The 17,538-nt window shown below is 35.9% G+C and overlaps 1 protein-coding gene across 8 annotated transcripts in view; it reads right to left on the bottom strand.

Moving 5' to 3' along the window:
* SIPA1L2 (signal induced proliferation associated 1 like 2) overlaps positions 1-17,538 on the bottom strand; it is a 126,782-nt gene that overhangs the window by 25,135 nt on the left and 84,109 nt on the right. For all 8 annotated transcript variants that reach the window (XM_038133639.1, XM_038133646.1, XM_038133643.1 and 5 more), the window contains 4 exons: positions 16,644-16,918; positions 5,439-5,696; positions 1,777-1,860; positions 194-297 (listed from right to left, as the gene is read on the bottom strand). In XM_038133639.1, the coding sequence (XP_037989567.1) occupies positions 194-297; positions 1,777-1,860; positions 5,439-5,696; positions 16,644-16,918 (721 nt within the window). The remainder of the gene's footprint in view (positions 1-193; positions 298-1,776; positions 1,861-5,438; positions 5,697-16,643; positions 16,919-17,538) is intronic.

Raw genomic sequence — 17,538 nt, 5'->3', positions numbered from 1 at the left:
GCGTCAGGTTTCAAACCTGCACACTCTGCAATCAGACACAGGTATCTTTGCAGAACGTTGTAACAGTCCCTGCTTTCATTGTCACATCACACGCTCTCAGTGAGTCAAACCTCCACACGGGGAGGTGGCTGCATTTCAACAGGCACTGCATTGCAAAGAACATGTACTTGAGAGATACAGTGGGGTTTATTACCAGAATGTCTAGTTCCTTCCAAAGTTTCCTCTCGTTCTCTGCCTCCTTCACACTCCAGTGAGCCTGAACCTTGGTGATGTTCATGGAGTAAAGGGGACTGGCATCTTTTAATGGAAGCAGAAAATTAAGCTGTTAAGCCCTTATCCTGTAAGATTATCTACATGATTAACTAGACCAATTTTTACTCTTAAAAGCAAGCATTTTGTGACTTTTAAAAATAATCATAATTCTCAAACATTTCCAAACACTCCACAGAAATATTTATATGCAATTTTTTTCAACAGAACACTGCTACATCTGAAGTGTGAACATGCCAAGAAGACACTGAACTTCAAGAAGAAATGTATTCTTGGGGCTATAAACCCAAAGGCTTTTGCAGTGAAGAACTATGGTAATATAAGCTTAACCTTTTTGTGATCTAAGCCCCACAGAAAGTAATTGTAGTTTTGCAGGGTTTCACACTGAGAATATGTAAGTTAGTACCAGATCCACTGCTTTGTATTGCACTGCAAAAGTTTAAACATTTCACAAAGCAACAAAATAAAACCTAGATTGTTATTAGAAATAACTGTGCTGGAAAAAAAATGACACAAGATGCATTTTGATGAGTTGACTGTCAAAAAAAAAAAAAAAAAAGATCTACAGATTTATTTGAATTATTACCATCTATTTAGCTGCCAGAGATTCACTGAGTTATGTGAAATTCCTTGAAGAGTCTACAAGATACTGCATATATATCTGCTACATGGAATATCTTATCCACAATCAATCATGCCAAAGCATTAATAAGCTTCAAGGAGTCAAGTTGATGCTTTCAATATCCACATTTTTTCTCTGAAAAGCAGCTTCTGAAAGCCACTTGGCAAGTCTGGAATGCTTTTATATTACTCTATTGTAGATACTGCCATAGCTCAACATTTTATAACAGGAGTGTTTTCAGTAGCTGTGTATATACAACAATGTCATAAATTTAAAGTAGTTTAGAACAGATGTCTCACATAATATTCTTATAAGATGAGTTATATTGGTGGTCTTTTATATACAGATAGCTAACTTCTGAAATTTCAGTACCAAGGGATTAACAGGGATGCAAAAGGACCATCTATGCACAGCCTTTTAGGAAGAAGAGACCTCCGAAATTCCTGCTTTTTTGAGGACATATGCTAGGGAATGGGTGTCACTGACACAAACACAGCAGAAAACAAAGTCTTTGAAGACTGTAAAGATTTTTTTTTTTTCAGTCAAACACCTTCCTCCTGAAGCAGGAGGAGGAAGTATTATTATTTTATTCTAGTTCTGAGTCACTAGGTGATTTCTGGCCTTTTACAGGGAAAATAAACCAAAGAACAATTTCTCATTTACCTGAATTTAAAAATATGATCCTAAAGAGTTAAATTAGGATGACTTTAAAGCTGCAGTTGCATGCATGTTACATCAAAGATCAGTAAACCCATACATCTTAAAAGATACTAACAGTGTTTGAAAAAAAAAATCTAGAAGACCCATACAAATTTTGCTTAAGAAAGAAGATGCATGGGAGCTCTTGCAAGATTTAAATAAAAGCTTTTAAAAATCACCAGTACCCATCATATCCCACTTGCTGTCTCCAGTGGCTGCTCCCGCTGGGTCCTGGGTCACTGGATGAGGATTGGTTGCTTGGAGAACTTCTGTAATGTTGATTTTAGAGTCATTAACAGTGCACTGAGGTATTTTTGGTGTTTCAGATTTGAACAGGGCTGTGCTTTTTTTATCAAATACATTCATTTTTATAAATAGATACAGATGCAGTATGAACAATTAGTTACATCCATTTGGGGAGTTTAAAAGGCTTATCTCAATTTCATAAAACTTTAACAAGAATTTTTAAAGAATAGTATTTTTTCACAAATAAAATATTTCAAACTGAATATATAAAAAGGCACAATAAGAGAAAGACTAAGTGCCAAATCCTATTTTCCCTAGATCTGGCTTTAGTTCTGAATAAGTGGGATTATTCAGGAGTCAGAGCAGCTGGATTAGGTCTCTAAATTTATGTGTGGGAAGCTCACATAGAGGATCAGAAATGATTGTTAGTTCTTTGGCACTTATTCCAATTTTAAAGCTAGTAAAATTGGAAGAGGCAATTCTAATACTTTCAAAAATTTTATTTTATTAATCCTGTGACATAGAAAAGCAACAAAAAAAATTTCATGAAGGGTATTATTTTGTACTTAATTATTTAAACTTTTAAGCCTCATGTCTTAACAATGTCTCTAAGCAGTTTTGTTAGATTTCCAGACAGTTGAAATTTAATGCTTAAATTTGGATTTGATCACATCTTTTCTTTCACTTCTGTGCACATCATTCCATAACTACAATACACTTTCCTTCAATTATCTTGACATTATCTTGAATTAAATTCCCTGTGTTTATCTTTTTTTTTCTTTTCTCTCCCCTGTTTTCTTTTTCATGTAGAAACCAATGTATGTACTCAGGGAGGAAATGAAGAGGTGTTTTTTTCTTTATGCAAAACACTTTCCCAAGAACATGACCTTTTAATAAGCAATGTTACTGTTCAGCTTGAAAATTTTAAAGACAGTAGCTGTTATATTTTGTTTTTTAAAGACATTAGGTGTTGCATTTTTCTAATAGCCAATGTACAAGAAATAGAGTAGTACGTTACTTTTCAGCATGTCTTTCTCTGAGAAGTATTGACAGGACTGAACCTCTCTCAATTAAGTGAAGTAGCCAGTAGGCTCCAGCTTAATTCAGTTCCATGAACTTGTAATTACCACCAAGATTAAGTGACCCAGCATTAAGGAATGGATAAATTATGATCCCGTGTGTTTCCACCCTCCAGGCTGAGGTTTAGGACATTGTCCTCAAAGCCAGGATATTGCTTTGTGCTGTTCCAAGGCTGAACAAAACATGTCTACCTCCCATTTGCTGCTCAAGTGTGAAGCCCTTAGCGCAGTAAACAATGAGAGGCCACAAAAGGAGAACCACGGAAATCCAATCAATGACTGCCTCACACAGCTCCTTCACACAAAAATTCCAACCATCTGCTTTAAGGAATGGATTCCAGACTCCAGGTGATAGGATGCATTGCCAACAAGTGTGAGTCAGGGATTAAAGCACACAGAGGCTTCTTGGTGCAAAAATCGGAAGAGTGAGTTCGCCTAAAGCTTCACTTAGGCACATGCTATGAGTAGCTGTCACAGAATTAGCCACTTTGTGGAAACAGGAGTAGAGCTTAAGGATAACCTTGTATTTCTAAGAGACTAAGTAGAGGAAACTTCTTGAACACCAAAATACTTGGATTGCCTTCTCAAAGCACTTAATTCTCAGGAATTGTATTAGGAGCATAAGCGTTCAGCTCTCAGTCTCTAATTTCCCTCCAGGGACTGGGCACCTAAGCATTATAGGTTACAATAGTTGAATTTTTGCTGCTTAAGTCTCTCAGTATATCTACTCCCCATTTCTTCTGCTTCTTCCTCTTTTTATTTCTAGACTTAACAATTGTATTGCTGACTTCACCCTTAGCACATTTCCAGATCTGCTGTTAAATCTTCCCTGTTTTATCAACCTGCTTCTCCCTGCTTGCACTCTTAAACCGATACTGGGTCTTTGACCCTCTAAAATCTCTTCATCATTTTCCTAGCCTGAGTATACACTTTCACCCTCGCAGGACTACTTATAAGTACCAATGCACCTTACTTCAAACTCTTCTGTTTTAAGCTCATCTCTCTGCCAAATCATCAACAATGCCTCTTCCCATGTGGAAAGACCTTGTCAGTTAGGTACTTTTCTTTACATGTTTCAAGACCAACAAGCCAGAATCCATAATTTTCCTCTCTTTTCGTTATTTATACTCTGTATCATGTCTTCCCCAGAATAGCACTTCTGCTATCGTTTTGCTTAAATGATACAGAAATTTCTTCATGATAAGAATAGACTCAGTCTAAGCATTTTTTCATGCTTTGCTGAGTGTTATGAGAAGTGCAGCTTATGTTCGTGAAGTCTTTTTGGAATTGAGTAGCATGTCAGAAAGATTTCATTTCTTTTCTGTATCAGTATACAGTATGCTTAATAAAGTTTCATAAATGATGAAGTATTTCTAGACATTTGATACATTGTCTCCTTATGTTAGATGTTATCAAGAATTTAATTAACAAGATATTAGGCAAAGGTTAAGTACTATAAGGTTATTTAAATGCTTACAAAAAAGCACGTCTCAATTTTTCAGGGGATAGAGATGGGGGTAGGGAAGAAGGAGAACACAAATGATCAAATATTCTTAACTGGGAGTCTTCCTTCCCCAGGCAATGAATGAGACTTATTTTCAAATACATACTACTATTAGTTGTGTACATTTCAATGTAAAAAGTCATTAATTCTTTACGACTAAATAAGGTAGTCAGTGTAGCAATAGTAGCATTTAACGATTTCATCTAGAATTATTTTAAACCCATTTAAGACCAGTATTTCAGATTTTTGTAACACTCAGATATTTTCAACATGCAATAATTATTTCCTTGGAAATTAGAACTACATCACCCTATAAAGGCATAAGCTGAAATAATTATAAACAATAAAGGACACAGTTCTGCTCAAGACATATGGTTTTCCTAAATAATTCAAAGGTGAAATGTATTTGCAAATTTTTATCTTTAAAAATGAAGTTTCATCTTATGAAGAATTATGATTAAATTAGAACAGAGCTAACATTTAAGAACACCATCCCATCATCTATGAGGTGTTACATATTCAAATCACAAGCTCTGCTTTGTTTAATTAAAAGCAAAGCAAAGCATAAGGGCTGGTAATGAGTTACAGAACCCTTTGAAACTATGCCAATACCTTGTAACGAGATTAAATAATTAATTTTTAAAGGAATGAGTTCATTTTATTTACACTCATTATCTGTTTAAATAGTCTTCCAAAAGGTGGGGAACAGGACATTATTAAGTTTCAAAAGTTTTAAGGCAGTTTCCCACTTCACTGATTTGGGACTAAAGGGAAAAGTCAGCCGTCCTCAGCAGTGGGATCCTCGGTACCGCCCACTTCCACCACAAACACCAAAAATCACTTGTTTCAAGCAGACAGGTCCAGTGAATGCTACTTAATACAACCACAGAATTAAAAATACTGCCAAAACTCAGTAAAACAAGTTTTAAAAAACAAGACACCAAAGTTCTAGAAAGCAGAGATTTCAAAAGTAATACACAATAGGAAGGTGGCGGGCGTTAACCAGAGAGCGCATTACCTTGCACCATCTGGCAGTTTTCTATCAAAGGAAGTGCTACGAGGAATGGCTGTCTGAGCCTGCTGGAGAAGCTGCTGGCACTGCAGTCTGTCAGATGTTCCTAGGATTGGAGAGGCACGAGAGAGAGGCTGCCCAGCGGGAGTCGGCACCCGATGCCAAGTGGTATTCCTTCTGAAAGGGGTTTTATACTCACATGGGGTGCCTTCACTGTCAAGTTTGTATTCCACCATGGGTATACGACAAAGTTCTGAACAACCCCTGTGGGACAAATGAAAATGCTCATCAGTCTCACAGGAGGGAACAGAGAGAGAAAACTTGCATTCACGGTCAGAAGTATATACATATTTTGATTTCAGGTGCCCAAAGGTGTTCATGCAGCATTGTACTTTGAACACTTCAAAACTGTCATGCCAAGCAGGTAGAAAACATTTCAAAATGAAAGATTTGCTGTCATGTGCTCAAAGGTCTTTGAACTGTCTCTTTGCCCTTCAAAACGGGGAACATATTAAACTTCTATAAATTAATCTGCAGCTGGAAATTTACATAATAAAAACTTTTAGAGACAAGGCATTTAGAAGTCATAAAGCATCAAGTTGTTCTAAAAAGACCACTGATTTGTTTAAATTTCAGAAATAGGTGTGTTGCTTTGCAGCAAACTAAACATTTCTTGGTGGGGTTGCAATCTCTCCTTTAGAATCCCACCTTGTCCCCACCAAATGACAGAGTGCATAGACTACAATGCAAGCGATTAATCCGCACTTAAATTGTGTTTTCAAAGTGTACTTTCTAATGTTTTTTTTCCCAGGGATTTGTAAGCCTGGATGATAAATGGGGAAGTGGAAGGAAGAGACAGATCAGAAACAGTCTGCCTTACCATCTCTGCCTGAAGTTTGCAGAGTGGTTAAATACTAACAGTATTCACAGACAGTGTAAACCCAGGTAAAAGTACTGGTAGCATCCCACAAAAGTTCAGTGTGCCTTTGGGATATGTGCTGTAGACTCAGACTGCACTCAATAATTGTTACTGTTCCAGAAATTGGTTAATAGAAGTCTCACACACCCTTTAAGTCACACTGATTATCACTGGCGATTTTTTATAACCTCAACATTCCATCTCCATTATTTTTCTGATAGGCAGTGTGTACTAAATCAATATCTATGAAGAGAACACCCTAAATACTTCCAAAGCAATACATTAAGTAAGAAATAGCGAAAATTTGCTCCTCTGTCTCAACTACAATTCTGCTCCATTCCTTAGCTGAGTCTTGATCAAGCTTTGCTTTTGTTAAAAACCCAACATTTACCATTTGCAACTAAATTAAAATCACCTAGAAAAAGTGCAACAGAGTGTAAAGACTTTATAGTCCTGAAAATATCTTGGCATAAATGACATAACAGAAATGTGCAGTGCAAGTAAATTATATAAATTCACACACATTAAATCACTGCGCACTAAAGCTGCTGAATCAACCCTCCCAAAGAATATTTTTGTTATCTCTGTTCTGGTAAACAGATTAGAAGAAAAAATATCAGGCAAAAAGCAAACTGCCTTATTCAAGGTTGCTGAAGAGAAGACCCATGAGCAACTGTAGAAATTCTATTCTGCATACTCTGTATATGCATAGCCTGATCCAGCCAAATGTTTCACTCTGCTGAGTTTTTTAGCAGCAAACAGGCAAGTTTGTCCTGTAGCAGTAAATCTCTGTCCCTGGTGGCACTCAAACACACGAAAAAGTTAAAGAACTTAAAAATATAGATGATGGAAGTATTGTGAATGATCAATAGCCAATATAGGGTGGAAGACACCTTGATGAAGATGAGCTGAAGAACCAGAATGTTCCAAAGCAGAACTCAGAATTCCTGGTTTTTTAGTGTTATTCTTTTATCAGAAATATCATTGTAAGAGGCACCAATAAAATCCGACAGGTCCAGCCTCTGCTGACAAATCATAGCTGGACATGCTGGAGGCATCACAAAATTTTGCAATCATGATTTCCTGGTTTGACATTCCCTAAGGAGGTAAACCACTCTAATAATCTCTTCTCACAGACATGGAATGGTGCTACAGAGAAATCACTGTTATAAAACTATCACATAATTTCAGAGGCTCAACTGGGTATCTCTCTAGCCTTCCCCCCACCCTGAAATGCCTTAGTTATTCAGAACACCACTTCAAACTGCCTCAGTCCATGCATCGGTTTTAAAAACTTTTTTCACACTTCCAAGAATCACATGTTGGGCTCTTGTAATGAGGAACACCATGAAAAAAGGTCAAGTTAAGTAAATTGCACGGAATTGTGCAAACTCTTCTATTGCTGAAGCCTATACAGAATATATTTCTCCAGTGTAATTTTCAACTATTTATGTTCCAAGATAATTCTTCCCTTCATCCTCATTCACTGCCTGCAATAAAGGTGTAGGAGACAACAGCCTCCAGCAATGCAACCATGATACTTTTTTTCTTTTTTCTTTTTCTTTTTTTTTTTTTAACTAAGAAGTTTTACATACAAAAGAAACAGATCAAAGAATGCAGAAATGACACAGCGAGGTTAATATTAGTTTGGTGCACTGCACAACTTCTCATATGACCCAACATACACTGTTTTCCATTATTTGATGAAAAAATTGAACTATGTAGGCTAAAATTTCAATCTCCCTTCTGCCAATTGCTTAGCACTGTTTCACTCCCTTTTTCATTCCTATAGACTTCAGGCATTAGAAACAAACCACCCCCTGCCCAACTTTTGTTAATAAAATATCAATTTTACAGTTCATCTTGGTAGTTGAGGAAGTTATAACATATAATTGTGGTTGTATCCTTCATTAGATACTCCCCATAAAGTACTCTAAATGCTGTAAAAACAGCCATGGCTTTAAAAGCAAAAGGGATGGTTACTACTGTTTAGTTTGACTTAGCTTGCTGACTAATTAACAAAAGCATGTTATAATAATAGTAAACAATAAGCTTTCCCATGATGAGTAAGAACTGAAAATTTTGTAAAATTTTGTTTTTGTTTGCATCAGGAAAACACATTCTTCCTACAAATTAAAAAAAAAAAAATAAAGGACACCTTTCCTGCATGAAAAGGCTTATAAAACAACCTTGTTTCAAATCACTATAAAAATTCAACAGTGTTGCTTATGAATTCAAAACAAAGCCCTGGAATGTTTGTTTTAACTGGCTCAAAAAAGAATTTCCATGGTTTCAGATAGCTTCTTTTGTCACTTAAGGCTTTTAAATCTCAATTTTAAAGTATCAAACCAATCACTCCAACATTTATATGAAAAAATATGCTTCACTGTCTCACAAGCACAAAGAACAGATACTGCAGTATACTGAGATAGTTAAAATTGTAATTGTAGCTGCCTCCTGTATCAGGAAGACAGAGAAGGAATTACTTCATGCCTGCAGTCCCTCACCTCCACTCCCCACCATGGATCAAACTGTAAGTTATCTTACATGAAAAAAACCCACAAAAATAAATGCAATTCCCTCTTAAATATGTAATTTGACCTTTAGCTAACTTTTACTTATGATTTTGTTACTTATTCCACCAGTGCAAGAATATACATCGGCACTGGTATTGAATGATAGCTTTTCAATTTAAATTTCATTTCTTTCTTTTAAATTCATTTTAAAGGATACATAAAGACATATCTCTATTTTATGGTTTTAAAAAGATACTTAAATTTATGTTAAAGAAGAATAGGATATCAAATGTCTTTCACAATCATCCAATATAACATTTGAAAAACAGACTCACGACATTTAACAAGCAAATGTGACCATATCTTAACCACACATCAGAAATTATAGCACTTCCTGCCCTTCACCATAGTTTGGTATTAACTAAATCAATGCTTCAACATAAAGCAAAGACTCCTACTAATACCTTTAGTTCAAGAGCCATATTATCCTATTAAAAATTTGTTTAATAAAACCTACTCTGCAATTAAAAAGAGCATGACTCTATGATACAGCTAGCAGGTCACGACAACATAATAAAATTTAAGAGTCCACTACAAAATCTGCAATACTCAAATGTTCCTGCGAGGAACATTATGTTCTGAAAGAATTATCAAGCACTCCATTAAATTTTTTAAACTACATTAGCCAAACCTTTCAGTATTAGTTTCCGATTCCATATAAAGGTTCTGTAATAGGCTCTGTGAAGGGCTTACATTAGGCAGGGAGTCTAGTTAAGTAATAAAATATCCATCTCCACAGAAAAGATAGAAGCTTCCATGCACCATGATCAGCACCCTGTCACCTTGATAGCTACACAAAAGCCTTATTTTCTGCAAAATCCTAGAACTACCAGCTACTGGGTACAACTTCAGTATTTGGACCCCAGGTATCTGCAGATTTCAAGCATGAAGAATTTGTTAGGGTATCAGCATAACCAGAATACCTGGTTACAATTTAACTTCCAGTTCAATGTATTGCAAGGAGATGTAGGGATAGAGAAGGAATCATTGGTGCGCATCAGTTTATTGCACTGATGAGTTATCTATCACCATTTCAATACCCAGCATCTAATCCTGCTCTAGAAAGAGCCTTTATCCAGCAGTACAAGAACTGGGCCCCGCTAACTCCAACTTTGTTTTTGAAAACAATCACTTCTGTCAGAGTGCATGTTTGTTTTCACACTACAGTAGTGCCCAAAGTGACACAACAAGCCTGAGGACTCACTGTGCAATCTATTAAATCCACATATTAAAACACAGATTAATTTCATATAATTATAGAGATTTATCTGAAAAGCAGAATTTAGTAGCTTAGTTTGATGAGACTCAGAATGTAGTTAGTGAAGACATACATAGATTTTCCCTTCCCTGACACTGTGAAGTACATCCTGGAGGTAATATCTCAACTCCACTGATCCCCTGTTCCGGTCACAGCACAAGTCCAAGACACTGCATAATATTGAAATGGTCTAAGAGAATTTTGGTCAAAAGGTCAATAATTTGGTCAATAAAAGGTCAAAAATAATTCCAAGTTCTGACATCTCAGAAACCATACATAATACAAAAAAAATGTTAAAAAGTATGTCTCATACATACTTCAAAAATGTTAAAAAGTAAATAAATTTAATATTTAAATAATTTCATACCACAACATATGTATGAAACTGCTTACAGCAACCTCAGACAGGACTGCTGCCCACCCTATCACTTTGGTTTAAGGGAAGTGATGACTCTGAAAGTCCCTCTATGGAGTTAAAGAGCTGATGCTGCCAATCACTCCTTCCTGAAGATAAACTCATTGTCCTTCTGATCTTTATTACTATTCAGTTTTAAAAAGAACCTTTGTGTTGGTGAGCTGACAAGCAATTCAGAGGCCTCCTAAAGAGCCTCTACATGTGTACTGTTACATGAAAAAGAGAAATAAAGAGAGAAACTAAAGATCTCTAAGGTCCTTTCCAACCCACAACATTCTGTGATTCTAACATGAGTTGAGAGATTCCATGAGTAGAGAGAAGAAAGAAGAAAAGAAAAAAGAGAAATAGAAGAGTCTGGAACTCTTCTTTGCATCTCTTCTTAGAGACAAACAGCACTTTGCCAGGCATTTAGGGATTTTTTTTTTCTGCTTGACTGTAACAACTGTACACATAATTAACTTCAGCAATTATAATTAATCCCTACTATAACTTTATTCATAACTCAGTCAGAAAAAAATCAAAGACTTTATTTGTAAGAGAAATACAGTTAAGCATTTTCTAACTTTTTGTTGTTGTTGTTGGGTAGAGAGGATTAACTTTTGCTGGTAGTAGAGCTTCCAAATAGTATAATTACATTTTCTTAGTGATTGTTTTTTCAGTTACTTCTATAGAACATCAGAATCTAGACATTTCAGATATTTTCAGCCTTCTTAGATTAGTAGCAGGGGTGGTAATTAAAAGGTTTGGTACATCCAAATTTTACTTTTACAACCAAACATTCAGTTTCAGGTTTTGCTGCTTCAACCTGCCTCAGGTGATGGTAGACTTGTCTTCTTTCTAGCTCAGGTGGCTGAATTTATTAAATAAGTAAATAAATATTAAGAATCTGAAGGCCCTATGAACTACCCCACCAGTTTATGGCAAACAATCCTGTGACAATAACTGAATTCCACCACACAGTAGCCTCTTCACTTTCCTAAAAGCACTTTCCAAACATTCTATAGTCTCTTGGTTATCTGTTACTTTTAAAAAGGCCCAGAAAGACAATTCTTTTAAAAAAATCATAATCATTTAAGGGGAACAAGCATCAGGACTGGAAAATAAGTTATTACATCTATTTCATTTGTAAGAAGGAGTTTGCAAGGTTCAAAAGAATAAAAAAACCTCAGAAGAATTGCAGTAGTACTTAAAAATGGCCCACAGGCAGTTTCAGTCATAGTTACTAAAGTATACATTTTCAGAACTACCTACAACAGCAGAAAAAGGTGCTCTCACTTGTTCAGACCAACAGTGGAAACTACTGCTCCTACAGCTCTCCAGCTTCTGTTTATAGCCAGCCCTGGAAATTTTGCTTAAAGTTTTGTTTACGTTCTAAATTTCCTAGAAATTGTTTCTTAATCAGCTCTCAAGTAGTTTCTTTTTTTATATAAAATGGTAGTTGAACTAAGACAAACACATAGGTAAAATACAGTAGAAAAGAATCTAGCAAAATAGACGGTTTAAAATAGATTTACAAGTGCTTGAATTCCTTGATTGGACTTGGCTGACTAAGGATATACTGTCCTTGAACGCTACCATAACACCACCAGCGAAAGCAAATCAGAATGAACATCATTATTCTCCTGTTCAAATGCACATGATCCCAAATCAACAATTCTGAAGGGACAGACCTAGCATAGAAAGAAATATGACACAAGAATATTTATTCAGATCTGAAAACAATGACCAACATATTTGTTCTAGTACCACTTTGTCATTTAAAGAATTTATGTTTTACATAGCAATTTCTTCTTTCTATCGAAATATCAAAATATCATCCGGATGCCATACAAATAATTTTGATTTCTGCATTAATTTGTGCATGATTATTATAATTGCTGCAGCAAACGGAAAACAGCAGGAGCTTTGTCTCAAGTTCATTAATTTTACAGGATAGTAAATGAAAGGCCTTATTCCATGATTGCTTTTGCATATACTACTGTCAAGGCTTCAGTAGAATGATCTACATTAAGTAATGGAAGATATTTATTGAGCAGAATTTTCCTCTGCAATTTCCTAATCACTCTGTAACATTCCTTTGTAAGCACCTTCAACATTCAAATAGTTTATTTTCATGCTGAAATAAATTAATACAAGACAGTTTGCAAAAAAAAATTCCTTGTTAATAGTTTATTGCTAATAGTTTCTTCTCAGTGGGTGCGCCAATTACATCTTGTTGGTTTTCTTTTAAAATGATGGATTGAAGATTATTTGTGGGTAAGCTAACAGACAAAAAAAATCAAGTCAAGAACTTGATTCAAGATCTCTACTTGGGCTGATGTTTTTTCAAGGGACTGCTTTGGAAACACCCCTGCACACTTGAAATCATTTTCATTTGAAGGATACAGATCCCAAGACACTCCATGGCACTCATGTTCAATCTGTGTAAACTCACTTCAGAATTTGATCCCAGCAAGGAACGAGGGCTAGTAAGCAATCCAAAGAGAAATTCCTCATTGCTTTGTATTAATAAAACCCAGCAGGCAAAGCTAAGCAGAAACAAGTCTTTCAAGAAGTGGAAATCACCTGATTAGCTCAGAAAATGAAAGACAGACATTAATAAAATTATACATTTGGACTTTTTCAAGAAATTCTGGATTTTTTTTTTGCTTAAATTTGCTTAATTTTGCCTAAATTATATTTATATTCTTGAAAATGTATATAAATTTTTAATTCAACTAATCCTTTTAAAAACAAAGATGAATGTATTTTTATATCTATGCACTGTGGACAAAATCTTAGTGGCTGAACTTGAAACCCTGGATTATGGCATTTCAGTAAAAAAAAACCAAAACAACCAACCCCCCCCCCCAAAAAAAAAAAAAAAACAAAAAACAAAAGAATGAACTACCAGTATGTACTCTGAGAAAGCAGGCTGAAATACAGAGAAGAAAAGCCTACCCAACTGCCAGAAGATCATATACTTTGTAGGATAAGTCAAACTTTCAAGGGACTTCAGCCTCCAAATGTACTTTCCTACATATGTCAGATAATCTGATGCATCATTTCCTAGCAGAAAACCTCTAAACCCAGCTGTGAGCAAAAGCAGTAAGTACTGGAACATAGACGTAAAGCCTTCTCCTGCTTTTTAACCACCATTCTCCTAGACACTTCTAATGTGTGGGTCAAGGATGGATGGATCCCCAAATATGACAAAAATATCTGTATGTCTGGTTTGAGTGCTATTTGGTAATTACTTCAGCTACTTCATACAAAAAAGTTCCCTCCTGACAAGCTGTCACACCTGCCTTAAATGTTCATCACAGGTATGTATTCGCAATCATTCATAGAGGCTTGATTCTATCCATGCATGGACTCTCCAAGGACAGGGACATTTCTTGTCAAGCAAAGGTGAAATGGATTTTAGTTCTCCAGATACTCCTGCTTTACATCCAAATCTACTGCCTGTTAATTTCTGAGTAAACCTGATACCAGAATACAAAAGGGACATAACATATGGAGCAGGTCCAGCAAAGGATCAAAGACAATTAAGGAATAAGAGCATCTGAAACACAAGGAGAGACTGAGAGTGCTGGTATCATTCAGCCAGGGAAAGAGGAGGCTCAGGAAGGATTTTATGACTGTGTACAAAATATCTAATGGGGTGATTAGGGAAAAAAGACGACAAACTAAGAATTGTATCCAGTGAAAACACAGGAGGCAGGATGCAAAACTGAAGTACAGGGAATTCCATTAAAGGACACAAAAACTTTCTTACTAAAAGGATGACTGCGTACCAAAATTGAAATACTGAATTTTTGAATCTCCTTCCTTGGATATATACAAAACCCAGTGAGCCTGTCCATGAGCAATCTGCTCTGGCTGACCTTGCTTTGAGCAATGGGGTTGAACTCAACAACTTGCAAAGGTCCTTTCCAATCTCAGCTATTCTCTGTTTCTGTGACAAGAAGCTGCAGAAGGCTAAGAGAAGCAATTGAGCCCGAGACAGGGAGATGGATTTGCACAAATTTTAACTAGTAAGAAGCAGTAATAGGCTGTCTTTTTTCCCAAAAATTCTGATCATTTATCCCTTTCTGCCCTCTGCTCTTTTCCCTCGTTCATTAATATATTTTACAAAGTCAAAGATCATATTTGTCAACTGAAATTCTCAGACCTGTCATGCAATATCTGTAACTGCTTTCAGTCAGCTCTGTTTAGATTATAAAGATTGCAAAAAGGTAAGCTCAAAATCCTCCAGAGACTGGACATATTTTTGGAGATATACAAGTGAAAATGAACAGTTTTTCATGGGAAATTGATATTTGAGAGAAATTGATACTTGACAGAAAGAGATTATATATATATATATATATATATATATATATATATATATATATATATTAGAAAGGTCAAGCTAAAAAAAAACTTAAACTTTTTTTTTTTTAATTTTAAAATAGACACATAGTGTTAAAAACCTCATTTTTCTTAGTAATTCATCACAATTTTAAAGATGCTAAAAATTTTTAAGAGGAGCAGCTTTTGCAGATTTTTCTCAGTGTGGTAACACTCAGTTCAAATTCCTCCTACACATACACTTGGGTGCTATGTACCACACTGATCTGGGATTTAAACATTTTATCTCTAGAAGAAGATTTATATCAAAGACAATATAAACAGTTCATACAGTATGTATTTTTCTATCAGGGCCTATAAAATACAGGTTTTTACCTTCAATAGAAAAGGATCAGCTCATTAGGCTCATATTCTGTAAACAGCTTGGAAATGTATACCAAACAAGTCAGTGAAAATTCATACCCAGAAGCAGATGGTGAGAATAGCAAAGCTAAGCAAAGAGAGGCTTAATTGCAAATTTCTACCTAACTAAGCAAAATGGTGGTATTCTACATTCACAGGCATTTTGTTCAGAAAGGGAGGCATCACGATGCAGGTTGAGGCAGGGGACAGCCCTTGTGTGTCATACATCAGGCCAATGACTACTTGGAGAATTGCCACCAATTAAACAGCATTCGTATACGGCTGGCATCGACTTCACAGCGCTGCACGCTACGTAAAATTTTATTGCTTGCTCTCTTGCCAAAAGCAACACATCTAATGTTTTTTCTGTTGAATTAAAAATCAACAAGAGATTTAAAGTTGGCCTGCTAAAAGAAGACAAGTAATTAAATTTACTCTGGTACAGTTCTCATTTAAAATGAGCCAAATTAACACTGACTAGACAAGGTGTGTGAGAAATAAAGGCACAGTGTTACAAAGTTTCAATTTATTCCTACTTCTCTGCCTCATGATATTAAAAAACAGAGAAACGTGCCTTTTGTCACCAAAAAAGGAATACTGATAACAGAAAAATGCATTTAATCCCTGAAAACACTGGTACAGTGACTGTAATGATTGTTATTACAGACTTTCCCTGGGCATGAGCATGTATTTCATGTTGCAATAAGATTTCTCTGTTTTAAATGACAAACTCATTGATGTAATTCACCATTTAATGTGAATAAATTAGGTATCTGTAGAAAGTGAGTAGAACTCTAAGACTTGGTACCATGTATGTCCAGAACCCAGTAATTCACTATTTTCATGAAATTTCAACATAAGAGGGAAAAAAAAAAAACAACCCAAATTTTTCCAATAGTCAGGAGTTGGACAAATGTCAAAGATGGACAAGGTGCAATTTCATGAAAAGGATTCCACATTTTTAAATTCAGCATTAAAACATAAAGCTCTTCTGTGGAAGAAAAGAAGGAACATCAGCCTTCAGGACAGCTCAATCAGGATACACTAAAATTTACTTCCTACTCTTTTAAAGTCATATAAAGCAAATTTCTTATAGGATCTTATTTTATCTTCTACAACAAGTCAACATGGGTTTTGGGGAAAAGATTGCTTTAAGAGCCTCAACAATATTATCACACAACATGACAGACAATATCCATTTACTGAAGGCCTTCAATGGAAGAGTCATCCTTTAAGCAGGAGAGAGGAAAAAAAACCCAGACATATACAGACAGATACAAATGTTACATTGAGAACTGCTGCTCCTTACCTTCTGGGCGCTCCATCCTCGTGTGGTTGAATAATGACCACTTTTACTGTCACCGACGTGCGCAAGAGGTCGATCATTTGCTCGTGGGTCAGCGTTGCCACAGCCACTTTACAGATCTCGACCAGGCGGCTCCCCTGCCGTAGGCCTGCTTTCCATGCAAATCCAAAGGGCTCCACGTCTGCCACTATCCCTTCAAAGTTCACGTGGAATCCGAGCTGGCCCAGCCCATTTCTCCGCAGGGTCATTTCTGTGGTTTCGCATCCTCTGGTCACTATCTGAGGAAGCACCGGATTGTTACGCCATTGTCAGGACACACAAACATTATAAAGTTGTGTATGGCTTGATATTACCTATCTTTAATATACTAACATTAAATTATCTTAATATTATGTTTGGATGAAGGTTTCTGCATAAAACAAAATTAATGACAGATTTCACGATGCTGAAAATCTTCCATCTCCAGGGCAGGCAGCTGACCCATGTCAAGTTCTTCACCCTTGCCCAATGTTAACACAATGCCATTTATATCTTACTGAAAACTTTACAGCTGGTTTAGTTTCAAAACACAAAGCAAGAAAAATGCTGTCCTGTCAATTACTTCATTCTTTTTTGGCTGACTGCAGGTGTGCAGGCATTTTCTATTCAGCATTAAAGAGTATCAAACCCAAGATATAACATGAGCCAAATTGAGTGAAGTGCCTCAGTTCTAGCAGCTTGTTTTCCTCGAGAAAATAGCAATGAAGAAATTATTAAATTATTTTGCTTCATAGGCAGATTCCTAACTAACATCATCTCCAGATGAGGATATCATTAAAATGGGATGAGAGTTTCCATGTCACTGGGAAACTTAAAAATAAAAAATTACTTTCCTCATATTCAGTGAAAAGTAACTGTC

This window comes from Motacilla alba, chromosome 3, assembly GCF_015832195.1.
Source record: "Motacilla alba alba isolate MOTALB_02 chromosome 3, Motacilla_alba_V1.0_pri, whole genome shotgun sequence".
In the NCBI taxonomy this organism is placed as follows: Eukaryota; Metazoa; Chordata; class Aves; order Passeriformes; family Motacillidae; genus Motacilla; species Motacilla alba.
Note: the sequence above shows the minus strand (reverse complement) of the source record. Positions and strands in the feature narration are given on the sequence as shown.